General features: G+C 38.1%; 1 protein-coding gene across 2 annotated transcripts in view; it reads left to right on the top strand.

Annotated features, from left to right (window-relative positions):
- Positions 1-22,392, top strand: part of ZIP4 (Clathrin adaptor complexes medium subunit family protein) — a 126,401-nt gene that overhangs the window by 37,952 nt on the left and 66,057 nt on the right. The window contains exons 3-4 of one of the 2 annotated variants that reach the window (XM_089829630.1): positions 18,080-18,190; positions 21,107-21,196. In XM_089829630.1, coding sequence (XP_089685756.1) covers positions 18,080-18,190; positions 21,107-21,196 — 201 coding nt within the window. The remainder of the gene's footprint in view (positions 1-18,079; positions 18,191-21,106; positions 21,197-22,392) is intronic. The other variant, XM_089829633.1, reaches the window with a different exon arrangement.

The following is a 22,392-nucleotide window of genomic DNA, read 5'->3' as shown; positions in this document are numbered from 1 at the left end:
TCCTCTTATTTACCCTCAACGTACAGTTACTCCATAGCCTTGCCGATTCATTTGACATCCAAGGAACTAGCATCCGAAGCACACATATAGAAGAACAAGATTTGGAACATTATAGTGGTATCAGAGCCCTTCGATCTTGCCAGCCTGTGGACAGTGAATGAGAGTTTATAGCCGGAAGAGAAGGACACATTCCGTTGATGGAATGGCTGATGAACGGGAACTGACTGCTGCCGAACTTGTGGCTCTACTAAGGGAACTTGCTAGGAATCAAGCACAGATCGCTGATACGTAGCGACTCATGAAAGAAACTTTCAAGAAGTTGGCGGAGGACAAAATATTTGGAGAACAAAATGGTCACAGTGCGAACTCGGTGTCGGGTAAATCAAACCCTCAGCCAGCACGCTCTCGACCTTCCATGCCGACTTTTCCACCATGAACGGAGGCACAACATGGAGAGAGACAACCAACCTTCGAAGAGATGAGAGAAGACTGGAAGAATGCAAACTTTGAAGAAGGTATCTCTTACAAAGATTACGCAGATCTGAGAATGAGATATTCGGGAGGCGGAAACAGAGGATACTTTAACGATGATCTTAGAAGAAAGTTGAGTAAGGTAAATCTGTCACCATTTGACGGATCATGAAAGAAACTTTCAAGAAGTTGGCGGAGGACAAAATATTTGGAGAACAAAATGGTCACAGTGCGAACTCGGTGTCGGGTAAATCAAACCCTCAGCCAGCACGCTCTCGACCTTCCATGCCGACTTTTCCACCATGAACGGAGGCACAACATGGAGAGAGACAACCAACCTTCGAAGAGATGAGAGAAGACTGGAAGAATGCAAACTTTGAAGAAGGTATCTCTTACAAAGATTACGCAGATCTGAGAATGAGATATTCGGGAGGCGGAAACAGAGGATACTTTAACGATGATCTTAGAAGAAAGTTGAGTAAGGTAAATCTGTCACCATTTGACGGATCTGGTTCCATATCTGTACAAGTGTGGGTAATGAAAGCCGATACCTACTTCCAGCTGAATCCCATGCTAGAAGAAGAAGCAATCAAATTTGCTGCGCTGCCCTTGGAGGGAGTTGGACATGAATGGTGGCACCACGGGACCATCACATTAGGGCATGATCAAAAAATACTTATGCGGAATTCACGGAGAGGTTGATAGAACGATTTGATGGTAAAGATCTAGAGCTCAATTTCAAAGATTTGGTGCAACTAAGACAAATTCGATCGGTCGATCAGTTCATTGTAGAATTTTAGAGACTCTGTTCTGGTCACAGACATTTCCGAAAGAAGACGGTAGTGCTCTTCATGGACGGACTGATAGAACCTCTGAAGGGTTGGGTAAAGGGGTTTAATCCTACCACCCTGTCGGAAGTAATCAATAAAGCATGGAGTATGGCATCGTCATCGGCATCATCCTCTCGAAGTTACATCCTAAACCACCGACGTTTTCGAGGGACAAACCTCCACCCAAGAAGCCGTCGTTGGATGAAGCTACTAGACAGGAACTCCGAAGGAAGAAATTGTGTTTCAATTGCAAGGGACCTTGGGAGCCTGGCCACCAATGCCTCAGAAAGGGGAAGATCCATTACATTGAGGTCGTGTTCGATGATGAGGACGAATAGGAAGAAATGCTGGCCGAAGATAACCAACCTCACAATGACACCAACATTAGTTTGTACTATACGGAGAGAATTGCCACTTTGGTACAATGCAGAGGAACCATGCATTGGCTAGCAGCCCAAGGTGCATAGTTTTTCGTGTACGGGGTACGCTTTAAGGACAAAGGGTTATAGTGATGTTGGATAGCGGAGCCTCTAAATTTCATAAATTCATCCTTGGTAAAATGAAGAAGTTTACCTACGGAGGCGCATGCAGGCTTTCAGGTCAAGGTCATCGAAGGGACTTTTCTGCATTGCACGCACCTTGTTCCTCAACTGAGTATCACAATGGCGAATCACACGGTGATTGAGGACTTCTTCATAGTGGACCTGGCTGGCATGGAAGTTATTCTTGGCATACAGTGGATGGAGACCCTTGATGAATACACTCAGAGTTTCAAATGGATGGACTTCACTTTTGTGGTTGACGGAAAGAAGATTGTCCTTCGAGGAATGGCAAATGAAGGTCCGAAGGAAGTTTCTACGCATCGGATGGAGGCAATCTTTCGGCACGATGACGTTGCATGGGGTGCGCATTGTCTTATCTCGACGGAGCCTATAAAGGGGCGTTGAACACCTCCACAAGATGATGAACTTCAGGCTATTTTAAGTAGACATGATAAAGTTTTCATGGATATTCCTCCAGGCATACCACCTCATCGAGGGTTCAAACACACTATCGAGTTGGAATCAGGGGCAAAGCCGGTCATAACCACACCGTACTGCCATCCCAAGAAATTCAAAGATGAGATCGAAAGGATGGTTCTGGAATTGCTAGAGAAAGGATGGATCCATTCCAGTTCTAGCCCATTCGTGTCATTTGTGGTCTTGGTCAAAAAGGACGGGACGATGCGCATGTGTGTGGACTATCACACGTTGAACAAAAAAACAATAAAGAACAAATATCCCATTCCAAGGATAGATGAGTTGCTGGATGAATTATATGGCGCGGTCTATTTTTCAAAAATAGATCTCCGTTCCGGATACCATCAGATCCGCATTAGGGAAGATGTGGAGAAAACGGCTTTTCGTTGTCACTACGGACATTATGAGTTTCTGGTCATGCCGTTCGGATTGACCAATGCACTTGCTACATTTCAATCATGCATGAATCGCATCTTCAACAAGCAATTGCGTAAGTATTTAATGGTATTCTTTGATGATCTTCTTATTTATAGCAGGACATGGGAGGAGCACTTGAAGCATTTGAATGAAGTTCTAAGTATCAAGGAGGAACAATCCTTGTTCACCAAATAGTCCAAATGTGAATTTGGTATGACAGAAATATTGTACTTGGGGCATGTTGTTAGTAAATACGGAGTTCAAGTGCATCAGGAGAAGATTCAGGCTATCCTCGACTGGCCTCCCCCAAAATCACTCACGGATTTGCGAAGATTCTTCAGACTATGTAGTTACTACAGGAGGTTCGTTAAAAGATTCTCTTAGCTCAGCGCACCTTTAACGAATCTGACAAAGAAGGGGTCATTCCAGTGGAACGAAAAGGCACAACTCACCTTTGATAAGCTGAAAGAGGCCATGAGCACTTGTCTCGTACTTGCACTACCTGATTTCACTCGACCGTTCATTTTGGAGTGCGACGCGTCCAGGGAAGGCATTGGAGCAGTACTGATGCAAGATAGACACCCCATCGCTTATGAGAGCAGGAAGTTTACACCAGCAGAACACCTATATTCCATCTACGACAAGGAAATGTTGGCCACATCGTACATGCACTAACCAAGTTCCGGCAGTATTTGGTAGGTGCTAAATTTATCGTCCGTATGGATCACAACAGTTTGAGATATTTTATGGAGCAACGAGACTTGAACGAACGACAACAAAAATGGGTAAGCAAAGTCCAAGCTTTTGATTTTGACATTGAGTATGTGAAAGGGAAGAGCAATGTAGTTGCAGATGCCTTGTCCAGGAAACCACCATTTGCTCACTAGACCAGATTTCAGCTGTCTGGAAGGCAAATCTGTTAGTGGAATATTCCAAGAATACATTTTCCTGTGAAATAATGGATGGCTACACTCAATGATCGGTACAGAGTAGTGGATGACATCATCGACTATAAAGATCGGTTATACTTGGTGCCAAAATCCAAATTGAAGTAAAAAATCTTGAAGGAAGTACACGACTCACCTCTGGTTGGACACCCGGGTTTCCTCAAAACTTACAGAAGTCTTGGGGAGAGGTTTACATGGGAAGGACATAAAGGGGACGTGTTGTAGTATGTAAGAGAGTGTACGGTCTGTCAACAAAACAAGTTTGAACCAAAGTAACGAGAATCGGAATCGGCATGGCCGAATCGAATCGTGAATCGGGGGTGAATCGGCGATGAATCGGCGATGAATCGGCAAATTTGAAAAAACCCTTTAAATGTAGAGATTTTAACAATTTAAGACTTATTTATGCACCCTTTACTGAATATAACTTAAACACACTATAACATCATCAAATAGAAGTTGAAACTTAACATATATAAACATGGAAGTTTGTGTTTACTACATGGGGTAAAGGGTTTTTATAAGACAGCTTCACATCCAACACCTACTCCAAGTGCTTCAAAGCATATCACCCCTCTCGAAAGGCTTGCTCTGTTGTTCTCTCCACCACAGACACTCCATGCTTGAAATAGCTTAGGGTCTCATCAACTGGTCAGACTTCCCACGACTGATAACCGCAGCGACTGGGGGTCTAGGGGGCAACGCCCCCAGCGGGGTTGAGGGGCAGCGCCCTCGTGGGGTCCTGGGGCAGCGCCCCAGGCGCGCTCCCTGTCGCGATACAGGGCGGGGTCGAGGGGCAACGCCCCCGCCACCAAGACCAAATTAGCACTCTGAAACCCACACAAAACTACATGGAACACAGTGTTTTTGTGATTTTCTTCTGATCCCACACTCTTTCTGGGAACTGCTGATGTTTTACTACCTAATTATATCTTTCCCTTCCCTTGGGCATCATCCGTTATGCATTCTAAACATTTTTTATTTGTCGTCGTTTTTTTTTTTTTTAATAACCTATGGTTCTTCTTTTCTCTTCTCCTCTCTTCTAGTCATGCTTAACAATTAGAAGGCCCTTTAGGGTTATAACAAAGAGGAAAGGTAAAAAAGAAAGCAAAAAACATAAGTGATTTTTTTATTATTTCCAACTAAACATGCTTGCTGCTGCCAGCCGATTTTTGGAGATTTCTAATGGCGATTCAGGCAATTTTTTGAGTGAATCGCCGATACATGCGATTCAGGCGATTCACCCGATGAAATCGCCGATCACGATTTCCGACACCAAAAAAATCGGCGTGCATGAATCTGATCGCTGAATCGGCGATTCACGCGATTTCAGCACGATTCTCGTTACTCTGGTTTGAACATACTCTTGCAGAGTTGCTACAACCTTTGCCAATTCTCAAACATAAGTGGGAAAGTATATCAATGGATTTCATAACAGGTCTTCCCAAGGTAAACGGAAAGGATTGTATCTTTGTGGTGGTTGACAGATTGACAAAATATGCACATTTCTTCGCCATCCCCTTGGACCTTCAGGTTGCACAAGTTGCCAATTTGTTTTTTAGAGAAGTCTTTTGTTTGCATGGGTTACCCCGAAACATCATCAGTGATCGTGATGGATGATTCGTCAGTATCTTCTGGACAAAACTGTTTCGGATGGCAGGGATAGAATTATCGCCAAGTACGAGTTACCACCCGCAGACGGACGAACAAACCGAGATTGTGAACAAATGGCTCGAAGGCTACCTTCGGAACTATGTTTCGGCACAAGTGTGGGTAAAATGGATCCATCTGGGAGAATATTGCTACAATACCACGCATCACATGTCTATTGGGATGGCACCATTCAAAGCTTTGTACGGGTATGAACCCCTCTTCTTCATCGACACAGTTCTGGGTGACAGTCGTGCTCCAAGGGCGAAGGACTGGCTTCAAGAGGGACAGGACATACTGAGGTGCTTGAAAGAAAACCTATAGCGGGCACAAAATCAATAGAAGATGTACGCCGATAGACACAGGATAGAGAGGAGTTTCGAAGTGGGAGATCTGGTCTATCTCCGACTCTAGCCATACTGACAATCATCATTAAAGGGAACAGGAAAGGAAAAATTGAAGCCACGATTTTCTGGCTCCTATCACGTGGTCCGTCGCATTGGTGAAGTAGTGTACGAACTAGAACTTCTGGAGGGGAGCCGCATTCATAATGTCTTCCATGTTTCTTGTCTGAAGAAAGCCATAGGGCAAAATGTCACAGTTGCTACCGACCTTCTGCCACTTAATGAAGAAGGAAAGCTCATTTTGGAACTTGCCTTTATTCTCGAAGTACGTGAAAAGACCCTACAAAACTGCACCGTGAAGGAATACTTGGTATGCTGGTGACATCTACCGTTGGACGACGTAATGTGGGAGGGCGAGCACATTCTCCAGCACCCAGCATTGCATTTGCTTGAGGACAAGCAAACTTTGGGACGGGAAGACTGTAATGTTCCCGTTATAAAATAAATAATAAATTAAACTTTTGTAACGGGCCGATTGATTTAGTGTATCTCGGACCCATTTTTATTTTTGTTTCCGTCGTTTGTGTCGCCGTCGGCTATTTATGTACACCCTCAGAAGGTTTCCGGAAGGATATTTACGCACGGCTTGCAAGTTGTAGTTGGTATGCTTTTTGGGATTAATTTCTCTGTACTGCGAATTCCTATTGGAGTTCTGGATTGTTCGCCATTTCGGAAGTGAAAGATCTTCCCTATTTGGCTCGTGTGGTTTCGATGGGATTCAACCCTCACCCTATTCCGTTGTTGCATGTATCACTTAGCTCGGATCTAGCAAATCGGTACCCTCTCTTATTGCAAATGCGTAAACTTATATCTCTGGTAACAAATTGAATCAATGGTTTTGATATTTATTAATGAATGCATTGTCTGTGTTGGTTCCCAAAACCGTAGATTGGAATCCTACGAGCCTTGCCTGCTCGATGCTGGGATGTCCAACTGGTTAAAGCCAACTTGACGGGATTGATCGATGTGATCCAAATCCCCTGCGCTTCCGGCTCTGCAAAACCAAGCCAGGTGTACCTGATCCTAGACGAAACACTTAGATCCAAGACACTTAAAGAAGATTAATTAGAACGCGAATGCGATGAAAACTTTCAAAACGGCAAGAATTATAGAAAGCTTAAAGATTGCAAATTACGAACTGAGAATGATAAATGAATATATGAGAGTTTTTAAATAAAAGTGATTGTTATAGGTGATTGCAACAAATGAATATATTAATTCTTCAATGGAAAGAAATGAAACAGTTGCTAACATATGGATTATGAATCAGGAGTAAAAGACCAGTGCTTAATTAAATGGGCAATCAGAGTCAATATTATTAGTTGAAACGTACAACTTTATAAAGTTTAATATATTTAAACTATAAACAATTTTAATAATTCTGATGCAATGGATCAATTATATAAACGCAATTTAAACTAGTCTAAAATGCACTTTAACTCCTGCGGAGACAAATTAGACATAAATACAAAAATAATTAAATATTTCACAATATTTATGTTTATCAAATTTAAAATGCAATAATGACCTAGTCCACTTATCCAAATATTAAAATATTTATAGAAATTAATAATTTTTTTTTTAATAAAGGACACAACTTAATAATAATTTAAAAATTCTAATGCAAATAAATAAAATAAATATTTCTTATTGATCTAGAAATAAAATTGTACTGGAGACATTCCCTACGGATGATCCATCCAATACAATTCGACTCCAGACTTGCAGAAGAATTCAATCGAGAATTCACCATCCACAGGTTTAGTTCAAAAATTCATTTATTTACCATTGGAAGAATAAAATATATCATAAAGCATGAGATATGTAAAATTTAAAATATAAGAATGAATATTGTGTTTTACATCTCATATATTTATAAATGTGAAAGGGTGCTAATATGAACCGGCACATCTCTCTGCACATCCTAATCACAACTGCCTTCTAACCTAGACGATAATGACAACTTAATAAAATACCCTATGAAATTAAGGCGACTAGTAATATAAATTTTATGAGATTTTCGATGAACTCAATAATAAATCAAAAATCATCCATGGCAATGTATATCTCCAAGGTAGGCATTTTGTGCAGAATGGCGTTCACGTTTTAACAACACACGACTCGCTTTATTTCATCATCGGTGTCTGACTTTGTATCACTTCTTCCTCTATGCTCGGGCTGAGAGCGATCAAGGCGTGGTCATTCACTTGCTAACTGTGATGCGTGGGCTCACTGGAAGTTCAATATTTCAGGACACAAAAACACAGGGCACCATTTTCCCTCTCGAAATCATGTTTATTATCCACGAATGGAGACAATCACGAGATTTTGAAGACCGGGTGCCGTCTCGCAAGGGTGCATGGTGATGCCAGCGGAGAGCCTACCTCTGCAGGCAGTCTACCCGACCCGGTGAAAGCATCCGTCTCTAGCTCTATATATTATGCCTCTCTTGCTGATACTCACAGGTTCGACAACCAAGATCCATGCATATACACACTGCCTCCGTAACATCTCCAAACAAAGAAGAATACACATACATCATCTGCCTTCCATGGGTACTTCCTCCGCTGGGCATCATCTTACATGGATTCTGGCATACCGTATGTGCATATTTCCTTTATACTGCATCTTAATAAACCTGCAAAAAAGAAAACATACAATATCATTAGATACTGAAATAGCGATTAGTATGAAAAATGTAGACTCTATGCTCATGCTGTGATCATGGTTTAACATGGATCACATGCACTAAAGGCCCTGACAGTTTCTCCCAAACACTTGGCACGAAACACTTCATCACAGGTGTTATGTAAAATCCACCATGTACTCATTTGATTTGCCTCTGTTATCTTCTTCACACATTGTTGACCAATGCTTTTGTATTCGAACTTGCACATATGGTAATCTCTGTATACAGAAGAACCTATTGTAATATGTTATCATTGTGACAACTTACTCAACTCTGTTCATTATCCCTCTTGATGATGATTGCTCCACTATGGCATGCTGATTAGATGAAATGACAATCCTATATAATCCATCAAGGACAATTTATGTTAAGTCTCCAACATCTTTTCTCAAATGGCGATAATAGGAGACTGAATCAATCAGCAATCCTTTATACTATGCCAATCTGATAACCAAAACAAATTCTTAACTACCCCAATATTCTGACTGCCATCCTTTTAAGAAGGGTTTTGAATTTGCTGCTTAGATAGTTTAGCAAATAAGTACTGTTCTGGTATTAGCAACTGGTCACCATATCTGAATGACAAACTTTAGAAACTTCAACAATTACTTGCAGGAAGATATCTAATCAAAGCCCATTTGTTACTCCACTCATTTGCACTATCTCTGACTGGACAGGCTCTTCCGACAGCATGTTTATTTTGAAAGACCCCACTGCGCCATATTTGACTGCAATAAAATTAATCTTCTAACATTGTCATTGTAAAAAAAAAATCTCTCAAACCTCAATAAGACGAGAACTCTCATCAGCATCTGTGTTCTATTTGTTGTCATTTATTGTCTGTAAACATTCCATCATTTGCGTTATATGCTCTACTTCCAAGTGAGACGATACATTAAATAGATTTGAGATAGTACTTGCAGAAGTCATTGCTTCCTTCTATGTGCTGACGAGCTCAATCTTACACATATACATATCCATATCCAGTCGAAGATAATAGCAGTCCTCAGAATCATTGTTAAAACCAAAACTGATGCCTCATGTTGTAGCCACAGTAATATATACACAGGTCAAGGATATTCTTTAATATAGATCTTTTCCGAACTTTCAATGTCAGTTGTCTCAGCAATTCCATTGTATATTTTAATTACTGCTTATATTTGCTCTGAGAACATTTCATTTTCATGTATATCTATGTCAAATATATCAGATTTGTGGATTGTTGATATGTTGTTAGTGTACAAATTTCTGAAGCAGAGATCAGTATAATCTACATAGCTATTAGGTGGACTAGATTGGAGGTAACAAAGATTAAAATCATGAAGAGCTTAATACTGCCCAACTGCTATACTCCATGCCGGTTGAGTTCGTGTGTTCTATTCACTCCTCCTTCATTATCAGTCAAGGATGACCTGTGGAACCTTCTTATAGGTACAATAATGCCATGACAATTCATTATATGATCATGTAAAATTAGTAATAGACCTGTTGCTACATGAGGCTTGTATTAATACAAAGCTTGGAAACATCTTAGAAACATCTGTGTGTCTTCATACTTCTAGTCACAAAATATGCTCAAATGGATACCTAAAACTTTGAATTTTTACGCTCCATCAGTCTGACACTAAGCATAAATCCATTCCATCTACTGTACGGCTCACTACCTATCTGTCATTCCTAGCGGCATCCACTGTACGACCCCAGTATTCTTCCTCCCGTACGGTCATCCCTGCCTTCCCTTCCGTACGACCATCTTTCCATCTGCACCATACGGCCAAGTAGAATTCCTGCCATACGGCCCTCAAATCCAACCGTACAGCCCTTTGTTTCACATTATTTTGTCACCGTATGGACATCCTGTCATTACATCAGTACCAGACTCTGTATGGCTTGCACTTGGTCACAGTACATCACTTCTTTTCCACCATACGTCCTCCTAGTTATTTCCTGCTGTACGGCCTCTTCTTCACCCTCAATGTACGGTTACTCCCTAGCCTTGCCGATTCATTTGACATCCAAGGAACTAGCATCCAAAGTGCACATATAGAAGAACGGGATCTGGAACATTACAGAGAGGGACCCTTACTATTTATAGCAAGGCGGTTGGGTGCACAATGGACATAATGGTTAACTCATAGGTTCAGATGGAATTGAGAAATAATGATCATTTGTGGAGTTATGTAATTTTAACTATTATTAAAGTGATTACTTTATTAGTAATTATTCATTAAATTAAAAAGTTACTTTATGTTCAATGAGGCCACGGCCCTTCCTTTAAGTGACTTAAAGTGCAATCAATGGATTATATTTTGGAGGTCAAAATATTGAAGTACTTTATAAAGTCAATGTGCACACAAGATATATTATTTTAAATGATATTAAAGTGCATTCATAATCCATGAATATGAGCACCTAAGTTTGAAGGCTTATAAAAAACCTATAAAAGTGGATTTAAATGCTACTAAGGAGATTGGAGTTATAAAAGCACATGAGGAAGCAAATCAACCTCATTATTTATTATCATTTTGACTATGCTTTTGGGAATTTTTGACTGTGGAAGAGAAACAAAGGCTTCCAGACATTTTTTATGCTTTGAAGAGTGAAAATTCATCATTGTAATTTCAATCTTGAGGCTGTGAGAGGTCTGCTGAATCATTGCCATACTGTGGTCTTCATCTAGGAGTCCAATCTGAGAATAAAGAGCAGATTTGTGCAAGGGTTTGAAGCATTTTTTAAGTTTCATCGAATGCAGACCTGTAGCTTCATTATTGCAGCCATTGTTGATCAAATTTTGAGCTATACATTTGCTGTTGTTATTCATCTTTTTAGATGGTTTCAAGGCATGTTTACCTTCATGTTCATTAATTGTAACCTTTGAGTTTTTCTGGGTATTGTTGCCTCGATAATTTTATGAAGTAGGTTGTCGATTTTTTGTGAAAATACCGAGTATCTATGCTTATATAAAAATCTTGAATTTTCAGCTGTGTATTTCAATGCAATTTCAGTTTAAGTTGGAAAAATTATCATTTGAATATCTATTATTTGCTGCATTATATTGTCATTTCAAACATTGCGAATCTACTGCATTCATTCACTAAAACAAACAAAAACAAGGCAGAAAAAATTGTATTTACAAAATCATCCCGGAGAGGGTTTTTATAGTGGTATCAGAGCGCCTTCCTTCCATTGTAGGGCATAATAAAACAATAATGTAATTCAAGATAGTTAGTAATGGGTTTGGGTAGTTAGGTAGTGATAGAATGTGTCGGTTTGTCTCCCTAACCAACTGAGCACTATTTAAGAACATTGGAACATGAATGATGTGTTGGTTCCCAAAACCATAGATTGGAATCTTATGAGCCTTACCAACTCAATGCTGAGATTCCAGTGGGTTCAAGGCCAACTTGACAGGATTGGTTTATCTGATCAGAGTCCTCTGTGCTTTTGGCTCTGCAGGGCCAAGGTGGGTGCGCCTGCTCTCAAGACAATTTCTTTTTGCCTTAGTCTTTATAGTAGATAACCCAATGACAAGTGCAACAAAAATCTTCGAAATGGCAAGAAATAAAAAGGACTTTTAGATGGGCACTATTTAAATGTGAAAGTTGCTGAAATTACATTGACTTCAAAGCTTCACCAATTGCTTCAGGATGCATATACTTCAAATGAAATGTGTTTTGAATATGAACATTATGAAATTAGAATGATTACGAATAGAAGTACTTTGAAAGTTTAAGTGTTTAAAATGAAAATGTTGATATGAAATTTATAAGATAAATGAATTAACACAAATAGAGATAGATATGAATTACTATTTCCAGCCACAACACAAAAGGCTATCTTTCAATGAATCAGTGTCACAATCTTCTAAGTTGTCGGTTGGGATTCCGGTATGGATGCAGGTTCGAGATTCAGGTTCAAAATTTTTTTGGGGTTGGGTTCGAATTTGTTTTGGGTTCATTTGTACAAAAATATATTTAAAAAAAAGAAGTATGTGTTTGTATATATATGCAACAACAAATAAGTCCATACATCACTATGCTAATAGTAAAACAACATAGCAAAATACACCACCATATCTATGTTTTTGTTAATAGGATATTACTTGCATCTATTAGCCATAAATACAACATGGTGCACTTGCTTGGTCACATGCGTGGAACATATTTCCATATCAAGGGGACAATTTGAGAATGAAAGGAATTGTGAAAAGATAAATGTAGTTATCTGAGTTTTTATTCTGTTGGTTAGAGGATTTTTAACCAGGCTAGATCAAAAGTTGAGATTCAAATTTTAAGCCCTGGATTCAAAGATACCATAGCTTTTTAACAGGAATTTCTCTATATTTGTCAATTTGGATATCACCTATTGTCAATTTGGATTTCCTCTATAAGAAAGTGTTCATTTTCGTTCACAAATGCATAAATGACATATAAACCATCTTTTTTGGTCTTTCTAGTGATCACTTTAGGGTTGGGAGGATCGAATAGGCCAAATTAGGCGAAAAAAAACACTTGAAAAATGTCTAATAAAAATGTTTTGAGACCAAATTCAGCTGAGGTTCAGCCGTTGGGTAGAATTTTTTTCAAAATTCGCTGCAAATTCTGCCCTGGTTCTTCTGACAGAATTTGCAGCAAATTCATAGTTATACAAGAGAATTTGGGGAGAATTTGACAAGGACCAGACTTTGTACAGAATGGAACCAGACTTTGAGCGTTATTAACTTATTGGAGAGAATTTGGTAATTTTGCTCTTATTGGGCAATAGAGTTATTTCACAACACATTTTTTTACATACAACTTTATGGGACATTATAATATGATTGATTACTACAATAATCAGAATGAAAAGAACTTAATCGTATATGCAATTTAGTGTCAGTCTGAAAGGGGTTTGACTTCTATGATGGGAAGACCAATCAGAACAAGGAACTATAAGACTTACTCATCTTTCATACAATCCTTGAATTTTCACACACCAAATGCTATGAGAAAGTATGCTTATGCACACCAAACTTTGAGCAATCCGCAAATCAGCTTTGATGACCATAAATGACGGAACTGTGATTATCATGTTTTAACCCTATGCTTCCAAATGGACAAGATCATATTGATTCATGAAGAAAAAACATCTATATGCTTGCCTGCCGGTAAGTAATTTTGATATACTGAATATTACATATAAGATCAAAAATCTGCTGACAAAGTGCTTGTATTTTATATCATCAAATATCATATGTTTAATGTTGTCCTTTATTTGCCTTTTGCATTCCGTATTTATACACAAATGAAAGGATGTGTGATGAATATACACACCTCTTCATGCTACCAAATCGCAACTGCCCGATACTCTAATGGTAATAAAAACTTAATGAATCATGATACAAAACAAAGGTGGTTTTGAGCACATGATTGCTTCTCTGAACTTATTCAGTGTATTGAATAACTGATCTTAGATAAGGAAACATTTGATAAATGATCCTCCACGCAACATCTAGGATGTTATATTTTATTTCTCCCATGTGGCTCGAGGACGGGCTTTCTTCGCGCAGCATAGCTCCTTCCTGAGGATTAGACGCGAAATCCAAACTGGAAGAGTTCTGTAGGTGACATTATGGGCGCTTCCTCTTCATTGCATACCTCAATTTAGCTGAAATTATAAGAACAACGACATATATCCTTTCGTTATTCCTTGTTGCAAACACTGAGATAATGGTGATGGCCCATCCACTGATGAATAAGTATGTGGTGTATCCCCCTCTTCTAAAGTCTGTGATCCCTGAAACAAAATCAAAGAAAATATTATATGTTAATAATCATATAAGACTTAAATCAGTGGTTGAAAACCAATGATTCAAACTCCTTTTGGCTTCTCCTGGGTGAAAAACAGACTCTTTTGCACTCTTGGATAATCTGCTCTTAATCAAATTTCTTGAAAACACATGGTTTGAATCCCAATGGCCTTTTTCCATCGTTTTGGACCAGATGCTGGAGTCGTTACCTTGTAATGGTAGAAAGATCTGAATTTGGATGCATGGGCATATTTTTTTAACACTTCCTTTGATTATGACGAGGCAGGTCATGTGGCTCTCCACATATGCTCACATGTATACTGTATAAGTGAAGGTGATACAGTATCATACTTTTGGAACCTGCGATACATATAATTCTTGAAACAAATATATATACCATCTAAGTCTTGGTATAGATGCGATATAAACTTTTCTCATTATTGTCTATAATGGTATTGTTACTAAATTTTTGCTCATGCCTAAATTTAGTATAAGATATATATTCAGCCAATACTAAACAAGTTGTAATTCATACATTTCATTCATATATCGATTCACATGTATCTATTGTATTGATCATTCTTTCACTAAAGTACATCGATCATGCAACTGATATACAGCTGGTAAAATGTAAAACATGCATGTTGAACATATTATGTATTTCCCTCCAAGCTGTGAGAGTAGCCTATAATGTACTGATAATGCCTATGCTATACAAGTAATGATATATAAAGGAAAGATATAAATGAAATTTACAGGAGGTTCAAGGGAACCAGTCATTGCCTGTGGTGACTAGTTGAGTGCCCTGCCTTGGTCATATGTCAGCTGCATTGAGTTTTCTGGATCTTTAGAGTGTCTTCATGTATCTTGCATACGCAAAAGAAGGGAGGGTTAGATCAACAGATCTAGCAATGATGGACTCCTTATCTCAAGCAAAAAACATCTATTCAGTCCTCATGTTCAATACTTGCATAGCATAAGAATTAAGTTCACCATGAGAACAGATGTAATCAGCATTCAAGAAGGGAATAACATGAGAAATCTGCAATGTACTAGAATAATATAAATTTTAAAGGAAGATTGTTTCTTATGGTTGAGCCACAAATGAAGAGATAGCAGAACATTAAAACTTCATCCAAGAAAGTCAACATGATGGAAACAGGTGTAAAAGGCACAAATGCAAACTACAGGGATCCAATTCAAGCTATTGGAGAATTTCAGACAGGATGAGATAGGTAAAGTATAATGCAATATAAATACAGCAAGGAGAGGGACAGAAACAACAATCGCAGTGAACAATAAAGTGAAAAAGAAGTATTCAAAAAAAAAAAAAGTATTCTTGAACAAGCTTGAGTTTTGTTTTGTTTTGCTGGAGTATAAACATATTGCAAATATTATAGTCTAAATGAAATGGAGCAGCTGGAAGCCTGGAACTAACAATAAAGGAGAATCAGCTAATCAGCAAACATTTAAAAGTACAAAATCAAATGCAAGCAATGCCATTCATAGATGTTGAAAGCAACTTTGGACTTCAAGAAAAAGATTGAGGGAAGTGTTCTCATACTTTCCAACAAGAGCAAATATATCTTTTCCAAATAATTTGGCCACAACTAGAGGAGCTGTTGTATCATCTCCAATTGGTAGGGAGATTTTAACCGAGTGCTTGATGAAGTCACTGGAGAGTACAGGGATTACGCTCAGGCCACGATATTCATTCAAGAGTAAAGAGGTTCAGCCAGGAGAGTTTCAGATAATAGACACTGACTTTCCTGGTACTTCTGAGAGTATAAAAGATACTCACAGATGCCTATTGCAAAGTGATATTAAAGAAGCTATATGCCATGTACTAGACACCACCTTTGATGAGAATGGATAGGTAAACACTCCACAACACCATAAGAGCTTCATGACAGACAAATAAGTGAACTTGGAACTGGTGCACGCTCAGAGAAGATAAGGACATACAACTACAAGGACAACTGAGTTAGCAATCACCACCTAAAGATGAACTTTGATCTCACATTCTTCCTTAATGGTGGCATCAATGCAGCTTACAGACCTGGTGTTATCCATAGGGTGGTACAAGGGGCGCTTCTTTCCCGGGGCCAAGGTCCCAGGAACAAAGGAGGGGGATAAACTGTTTGGTAAGCTGCACCGAAGATGAAGATTGAGGCTGCAGAATGTGATCACGAAGGCACAAGGTCTCCTGAAGATAGAGTGTGAGACACCGCTGATATGTGTATCTAAAAAAAGGCGAGAGGGATGTGCACTCTCTGAATTACTATAACCTCCCTCTGATCTCGTAGAATGTGGGGCAGCATAAAATAAAGTGGGTCTCAGTTTCCACCTCCCCAAGCTGGCATGGGCGGCAAACTCTGTCCTCCCTGTCAATGTGATGATTAGTTTGGATCCGTAACTAATGAGAGCCCACCCTCAAAGAGCCTAGAGAGATGCAAAGGGCCTATGTCCACCGTTGAGTGATATACCAAGGATGCACAATAACCCCATCCTAGATGTCCATGAAATGCTCCGCATAAAAGGCTATCCTTGATCTAAGACCCCCCAGAGGGTTGCTGGTCTGAAGCTGCTTGCATATGTTGCCATCTATCCTAAGAGGATGATCAACCCTCTTCAACAATTAATAGCCTCCTCTTTGACCCACTTCTCCTAGATACGACTGACCTCAAACAATTCCCATGCCCCTTCATAATTTCCTATAGTCATCAATAAGGTTTTACATATCCTCCTTACAAGTGGAAAAGTATTAGTACGGACTGGAACCTGCAAAGAAATGACGATTATGGGTGATATCTCACAAGAACCTCCAAGAAATCTTTTGGGGTTTGTGACAATTAGTGAAACTCGGGGACTCACACCCCCCTCCAAACCTTGAAGTACCCATCCCCGAGAAGCCCCCGTACCGGGTACTTGTACTACTCGATTACCCCCACCTCCGCCATTCCGCAACCACACCCTCTCTATGATGGGTACTTGAATTTCGATTTTTGAATGTTACTATTGGGTATGTAATATGTTACTATGTCGAATGTTCAATAGTTCTAGTTCATGTTGCAATTTTGCTATGTTTAAGTATTTCAATTTGGTATATTATATTGAAACGTGATTTCTTAACTAGCATTTTATCTTCTCTATGTATAGTATATATTACCCCTCCCTGCCTCACCATCCCCTCGTTGTCATCCCTAGCCATCCCCCTGCCATCCCGAAATTGAGACCCATTGTCTCCTTGTCTCGAAAACTTGACCCATCATCCCAACTTCCCCCAATGCTAGTGTTACACTATGGCAATGTCAAAATGCACAACCCTTCACAATGTCCAATCTTGAATAATCATCCCCAATCTGGAACCATATGAATTCTCCCCAAATCTGATATGGAAATGCAATAAACTTCAATTCTCCAAATCTTTAGTTAAGTATCAAGAATCTCTTTTTTGTTTGCAAATATAAAGATGTCTCCCTTTTAGGTGCTTGCAAACAAAGATGTAATTAGAAAGATATAACAATACTTTCTCATACTTCTTCGATCAATTCTGATTTTAGATGAGAGAAACAAAAAGTGGATGCCAATATATTGATGTTTGAAAATTTGAGAGGATAATCAGATGAAGATGATTATAATTGTTAGAGGTGATCACACAAACAACATTTTTGTTCTTGGGTAGCTATTTCTTATTTTCGCCATACTATTCTTTCTTATTAGAGACTTTGGAGATTAACTATTTAATTGATGATTTTGTTGGACTGTATGACTTTGTTAATGCAGAAGTCTAGTTCATCAATCATAATTTTCATGTGTTATTCTTTTCTTATTTAAAGTAATAATTTATGGTGATATTTGTAGGTGCCTTCTGTGATCGCTTCACCAACACATTACCTTTTGCATATTTTGCGTGAAGGAATAACATTTTTGGCTTGTACACAGAATGAAATGCCTCCTCTACTTGGAATTGAGGTGATCTCTCGCTCTTTCCCTCTCTCTATATATATTTGTGTATGTATGTATGTCTTAGTGCGTGTTTTAATGTATGTATGATTATGTGTATATATGTACGCACATATGTACATTGTTGTTTAAATAGTAAATACATGTGATAGCTCTTATTCTAAGCTAACCTGCTAAATTCTTGTTGGATTTGACATCCCGATACATCAATTAGTTTGCTACATATGTTAGTTGATGGCGCATGCATTCCGATATGTTCTACATAGATTTCCATTGCTTATATGGATTCAAATTTATACTTTAGACATATATTAATTTGAAAAAGTAATCTGTTTAAAGGGGGGATGTATGAGACTTCATTAGGTGAATCAATTTTCATTACCTCATCTAGAATTATAACTTAGTGACTCACTTTTTTATTATTTATTGTGTCTCTTGAGTATTTCTAAAGGTTGGTTTGTGCTTTAGAACATATGGTTCTACACCTAGAACATGTATGCTTTGTCTCCATTCCTTGAAAGTTTTGAGTCAGTAACAAAGCTTTCATTTTAATTTTTTGGAGGAAAAATGTCCAGGAGATCTAGATATGTTTATATAATACTAAATGTAAGTGTACAACAGGGGTGCGACCCCCTTGCCCCCCAACCCCAAATCCCAAGTGTTCTCGGAACTTGGATGGTGTCCTTGGCGGTGCCACCAAATTTTTTCATGCTGTTGGGAACATGGGGACATCCCAATGTTCCTGGGATGCTGAGGGTGACGCTCAAGTTTCCTTAAGTGTCCCGGAGACACTTACGTGTCCCCTACAATGACAACTTATCACTGTTGGGTAAAATTTTTTCTCTGTGTAAACTCGTTGTTCGGGGGGTAGAATTTTTATATAAAATATAACTTTTAAGTTTAAGATTCTCCTTTTCTTATACTTTAAGTTATATTTTATATAAATACTGTTAGGATGTTAAAGAGTGGTTTTAGATTCATAGGAGTTATAATGGAGATTTTAGATTTTGAGAGATTCTAAAAAATTCCAAACTCAACCAAATTTTAGGAATCAACACACCTCCATCGGCGTTACAACCTTTCTTGACTTTCCAAGATAAATTTGATATTGGAGCAAGGATTTCCCAAGAATTCTAATTCATTTCATCGGAAATCTCAACTTCAACTCCACATCCTTGACTAGCTTGCTCCAACTCTCGTTCATATCCTTGATTGACATGACTACCTAGCAAGCCAAAGTTGCTCAAACTTATCTCTAAAACTCGAAGACTTGAAAACTACCACTGAACTAAGACTACCTGGGACTACTATCCCACTGAACTAAGAAATTTGCTACTCTTAGGGGTATTGAGTATTCTAATTTCTTACTAGTAATTCAATATTGAAAACTTAAATGTTCATTTTTCAGTGTTCAAGTATTTATTATTTAATATTTGGCATTTGCAAATTTTCTAGTTCACTTCTTATTAGTCTTATACATCTTTTCATCATTAGCATTTCAAGTACCATATGTATAGTACCTAGCATATTCACCCCATCCCCCCGCCACCGGCACCCCATCCCCATTGTTGGTGTAACTATGTATAATATATAATATAGATAAATGATGCATATGTATCAGTAGAACTATATGCTATAACTAAATATATGGCAGAAAATTATAACCATTTAGATAATTAGTTCTCCAAATGCATAGAAAGAGTGAGGGTATGCTGTAGCCAAATCTTGAAATTCTTGTAGGATAATGGTTGTAACCTAGTGAATCAGATGATGGTGTATGCCATGTATGTTAAGGGAAAGAAAAACACTTACAACTTCCTCAACGACCCATGAATACACACATGGACACAATTCTCTAATAAATCACATCATTAATGATGAATATCATATCTAAAGGTCGTAAAGTTAGTATAGGCAGCAGAGGGATCTTGATCTCTAGTAATTGGTCTTTTGAAAACTTACTTTTACACATTTTGTCTGAAAAAATTCTATGAAAACTTACTTTTACACATTTTGTCTGAAAAAATTCTAACTCCACTGTATGTAAATCCCAGCAGCACATAATAATAGGAAAACATTCTTCAACATTCTATTTATTGGCAATCAGATGTTCTGTGCATATTGTGAATTGTAAGTTATAAAATGTTTTTGTTAGGTCCTGGGAATTTTACAATTTCAGGTTATCTTATGGTCTTCTATGCAATTATCCTGAAAATGATCCTTTTTGTCAGAAAGTTTATGGAGCTCTTTTTATTTGGGCCCCAGGATTTTGTTTTAATGAACTTTTCCTCTCTCTCTTTTTTGTTATTTAGGGGCCTTCTCAACCTTTTGCACTTGAAAATAGCTATCTATATAGGAGCTCTAATGTGCAACTCAAGTTCACTTTGTTCCTTTGGTGGTGGATTACAAAGCGTGACTTGAAAAATTGATTTGAAGGTCTCTGTACTTGTCTTACTTTTCAAGAAATTATTTTGTTTTACTTCTCAACAATTATGGACTGCAAAAGTTTTGAAGTCTTGAAGAGAACACCACAAGTATTGATTTCACTTGCAAATTTCAAAAGGAAATTTGAATAATTAAATTAATCTGGCCATTTATAGATGATGAAATGACTAATAATGAAAATAAATTCACATTATATAATTGTTGGATAACTGATTTTACGCTCTTAGGATGCCTTATCACAAAGCATATTTGAAACTAGGTTTTGGTCTTGGTTACATTTTGTAATGCAAACATATTTCGCATGGGGATTTTTGGTATAGGTATATAAATTTAAACTCTCTTGTATCTCATGATATTCCTTTGCATGCTGGATAGATGTTTCACCTGACTGCATGAGCCTCATAGGATTACAAAATTATTTTGGTATAAACAATGTTTTGTGCATCCATCATAACTCTGATTTGTTTGTATATGATGAAGTTTCTTTGCAGGGTGGCAAATGTGCTATCAGATTACCTTGGAGGCTTGAATGAAGATCTAATCAAAGATAATTTTGTTATTGTGTATCAGGTATCTACTGTCATTCATTGAATACATTGCTCCGAAATTTTAACTATCTGCTCACAATAAATGGCTTTGGAATCCACGGCAAATTTGTCATGTCAAATTTTTTTGATTTTGGTCTTGGTTTTTCCGTAACCCGATTTCTGGATTTTCATTGAAAAACCCCAATAGAATGCACCGTTTTCTGGTTGAGCAGATTCAAGTTTTAATAGTCTTCCAATTTGGTTTTTGGCTGCATTGCCTGGATGCAACAGAATATTGGGCTCATTGGATTGCTAGTGAGCATTACGCTCTTTATTTTCTACAAAACAATGGCAAATAAAAAGGTTATCTAAATTAAATGGGGGAAATGCTTTTTCATTTAGATTCCTGGCAGCTTGCTATAGATGATATTAGAAATATGAGTTAAACGCTTTGAGCAACCACATTAAGAGTGAGAGGTATGTCTCTCATTCCTTAAGACACCTTTTAAAATTTCAACTTACTTTCAATTGAGATACTCTTATGATGTTCACATGCTCACTACTGGGCAAATTTTACTACTGCTTGTTTATTTGGAAGGCTTGTTTCAATCTTACGTAGCAATTGAGCAGGATTTCCCATATCTACGATTTGAATTGGGGGCAATGCCATTGAAGCCAGGAGGAAATGATGAAACAGTGAAATGGGATATGGGACAGTCACATGGGGTAGTTTACACTCTAATTTACCAGTACAGATACATGTATGGTTGTTCCATCATTCCAGTATGCAAGCATGATAAAATGTCTTTTAGAATGCACACATTTTGGATACTACATACAAAATAATATAAAATCCATATACCAAAATATATGCCTAAAAATAGGAATGAGATAACCAAATAAGATGCACAAATAGGTAAGAAAACTATAAAATGTCACTCAATATTCTACTTGAAATTGCCAAACTTGAACGTCATAAAAGATATTCATTGGTCAAAATCAAAATAGTGAAATTTTAATTCATCAGCGTATCATCATCATTGAAACAAGATGATGTACATTAGAAGATTCACAAGGCTTGTTGCCATTCTGGTCACTAAAACTATGCTGGCTATTTGGTTCCTCAAAATGAATACTGTTGGGAAGTGGTAGTAACCAAGTCATGGTGCTTTGATTCTACATCTCACAACTTTGTTGCTCCTCGGAATCAGTTCACTTGTGTCAATGAAGTTGCAAGTT

Source organism: Cupressus sempervirens, chromosome 1 (assembly GCF_028749045.1).
Source record: "Cupressus sempervirens isolate cs-2001-9-10 chromosome 1, ASM2874904v1, whole genome shotgun sequence".
In the NCBI taxonomy this organism is placed as follows: domain Eukaryota; kingdom Viridiplantae; phylum Streptophyta; class Pinopsida; order Cupressales; family Cupressaceae; genus Cupressus; species Cupressus sempervirens.
This window is presented reverse-complemented; position numbering and strand designations above follow the sequence as displayed.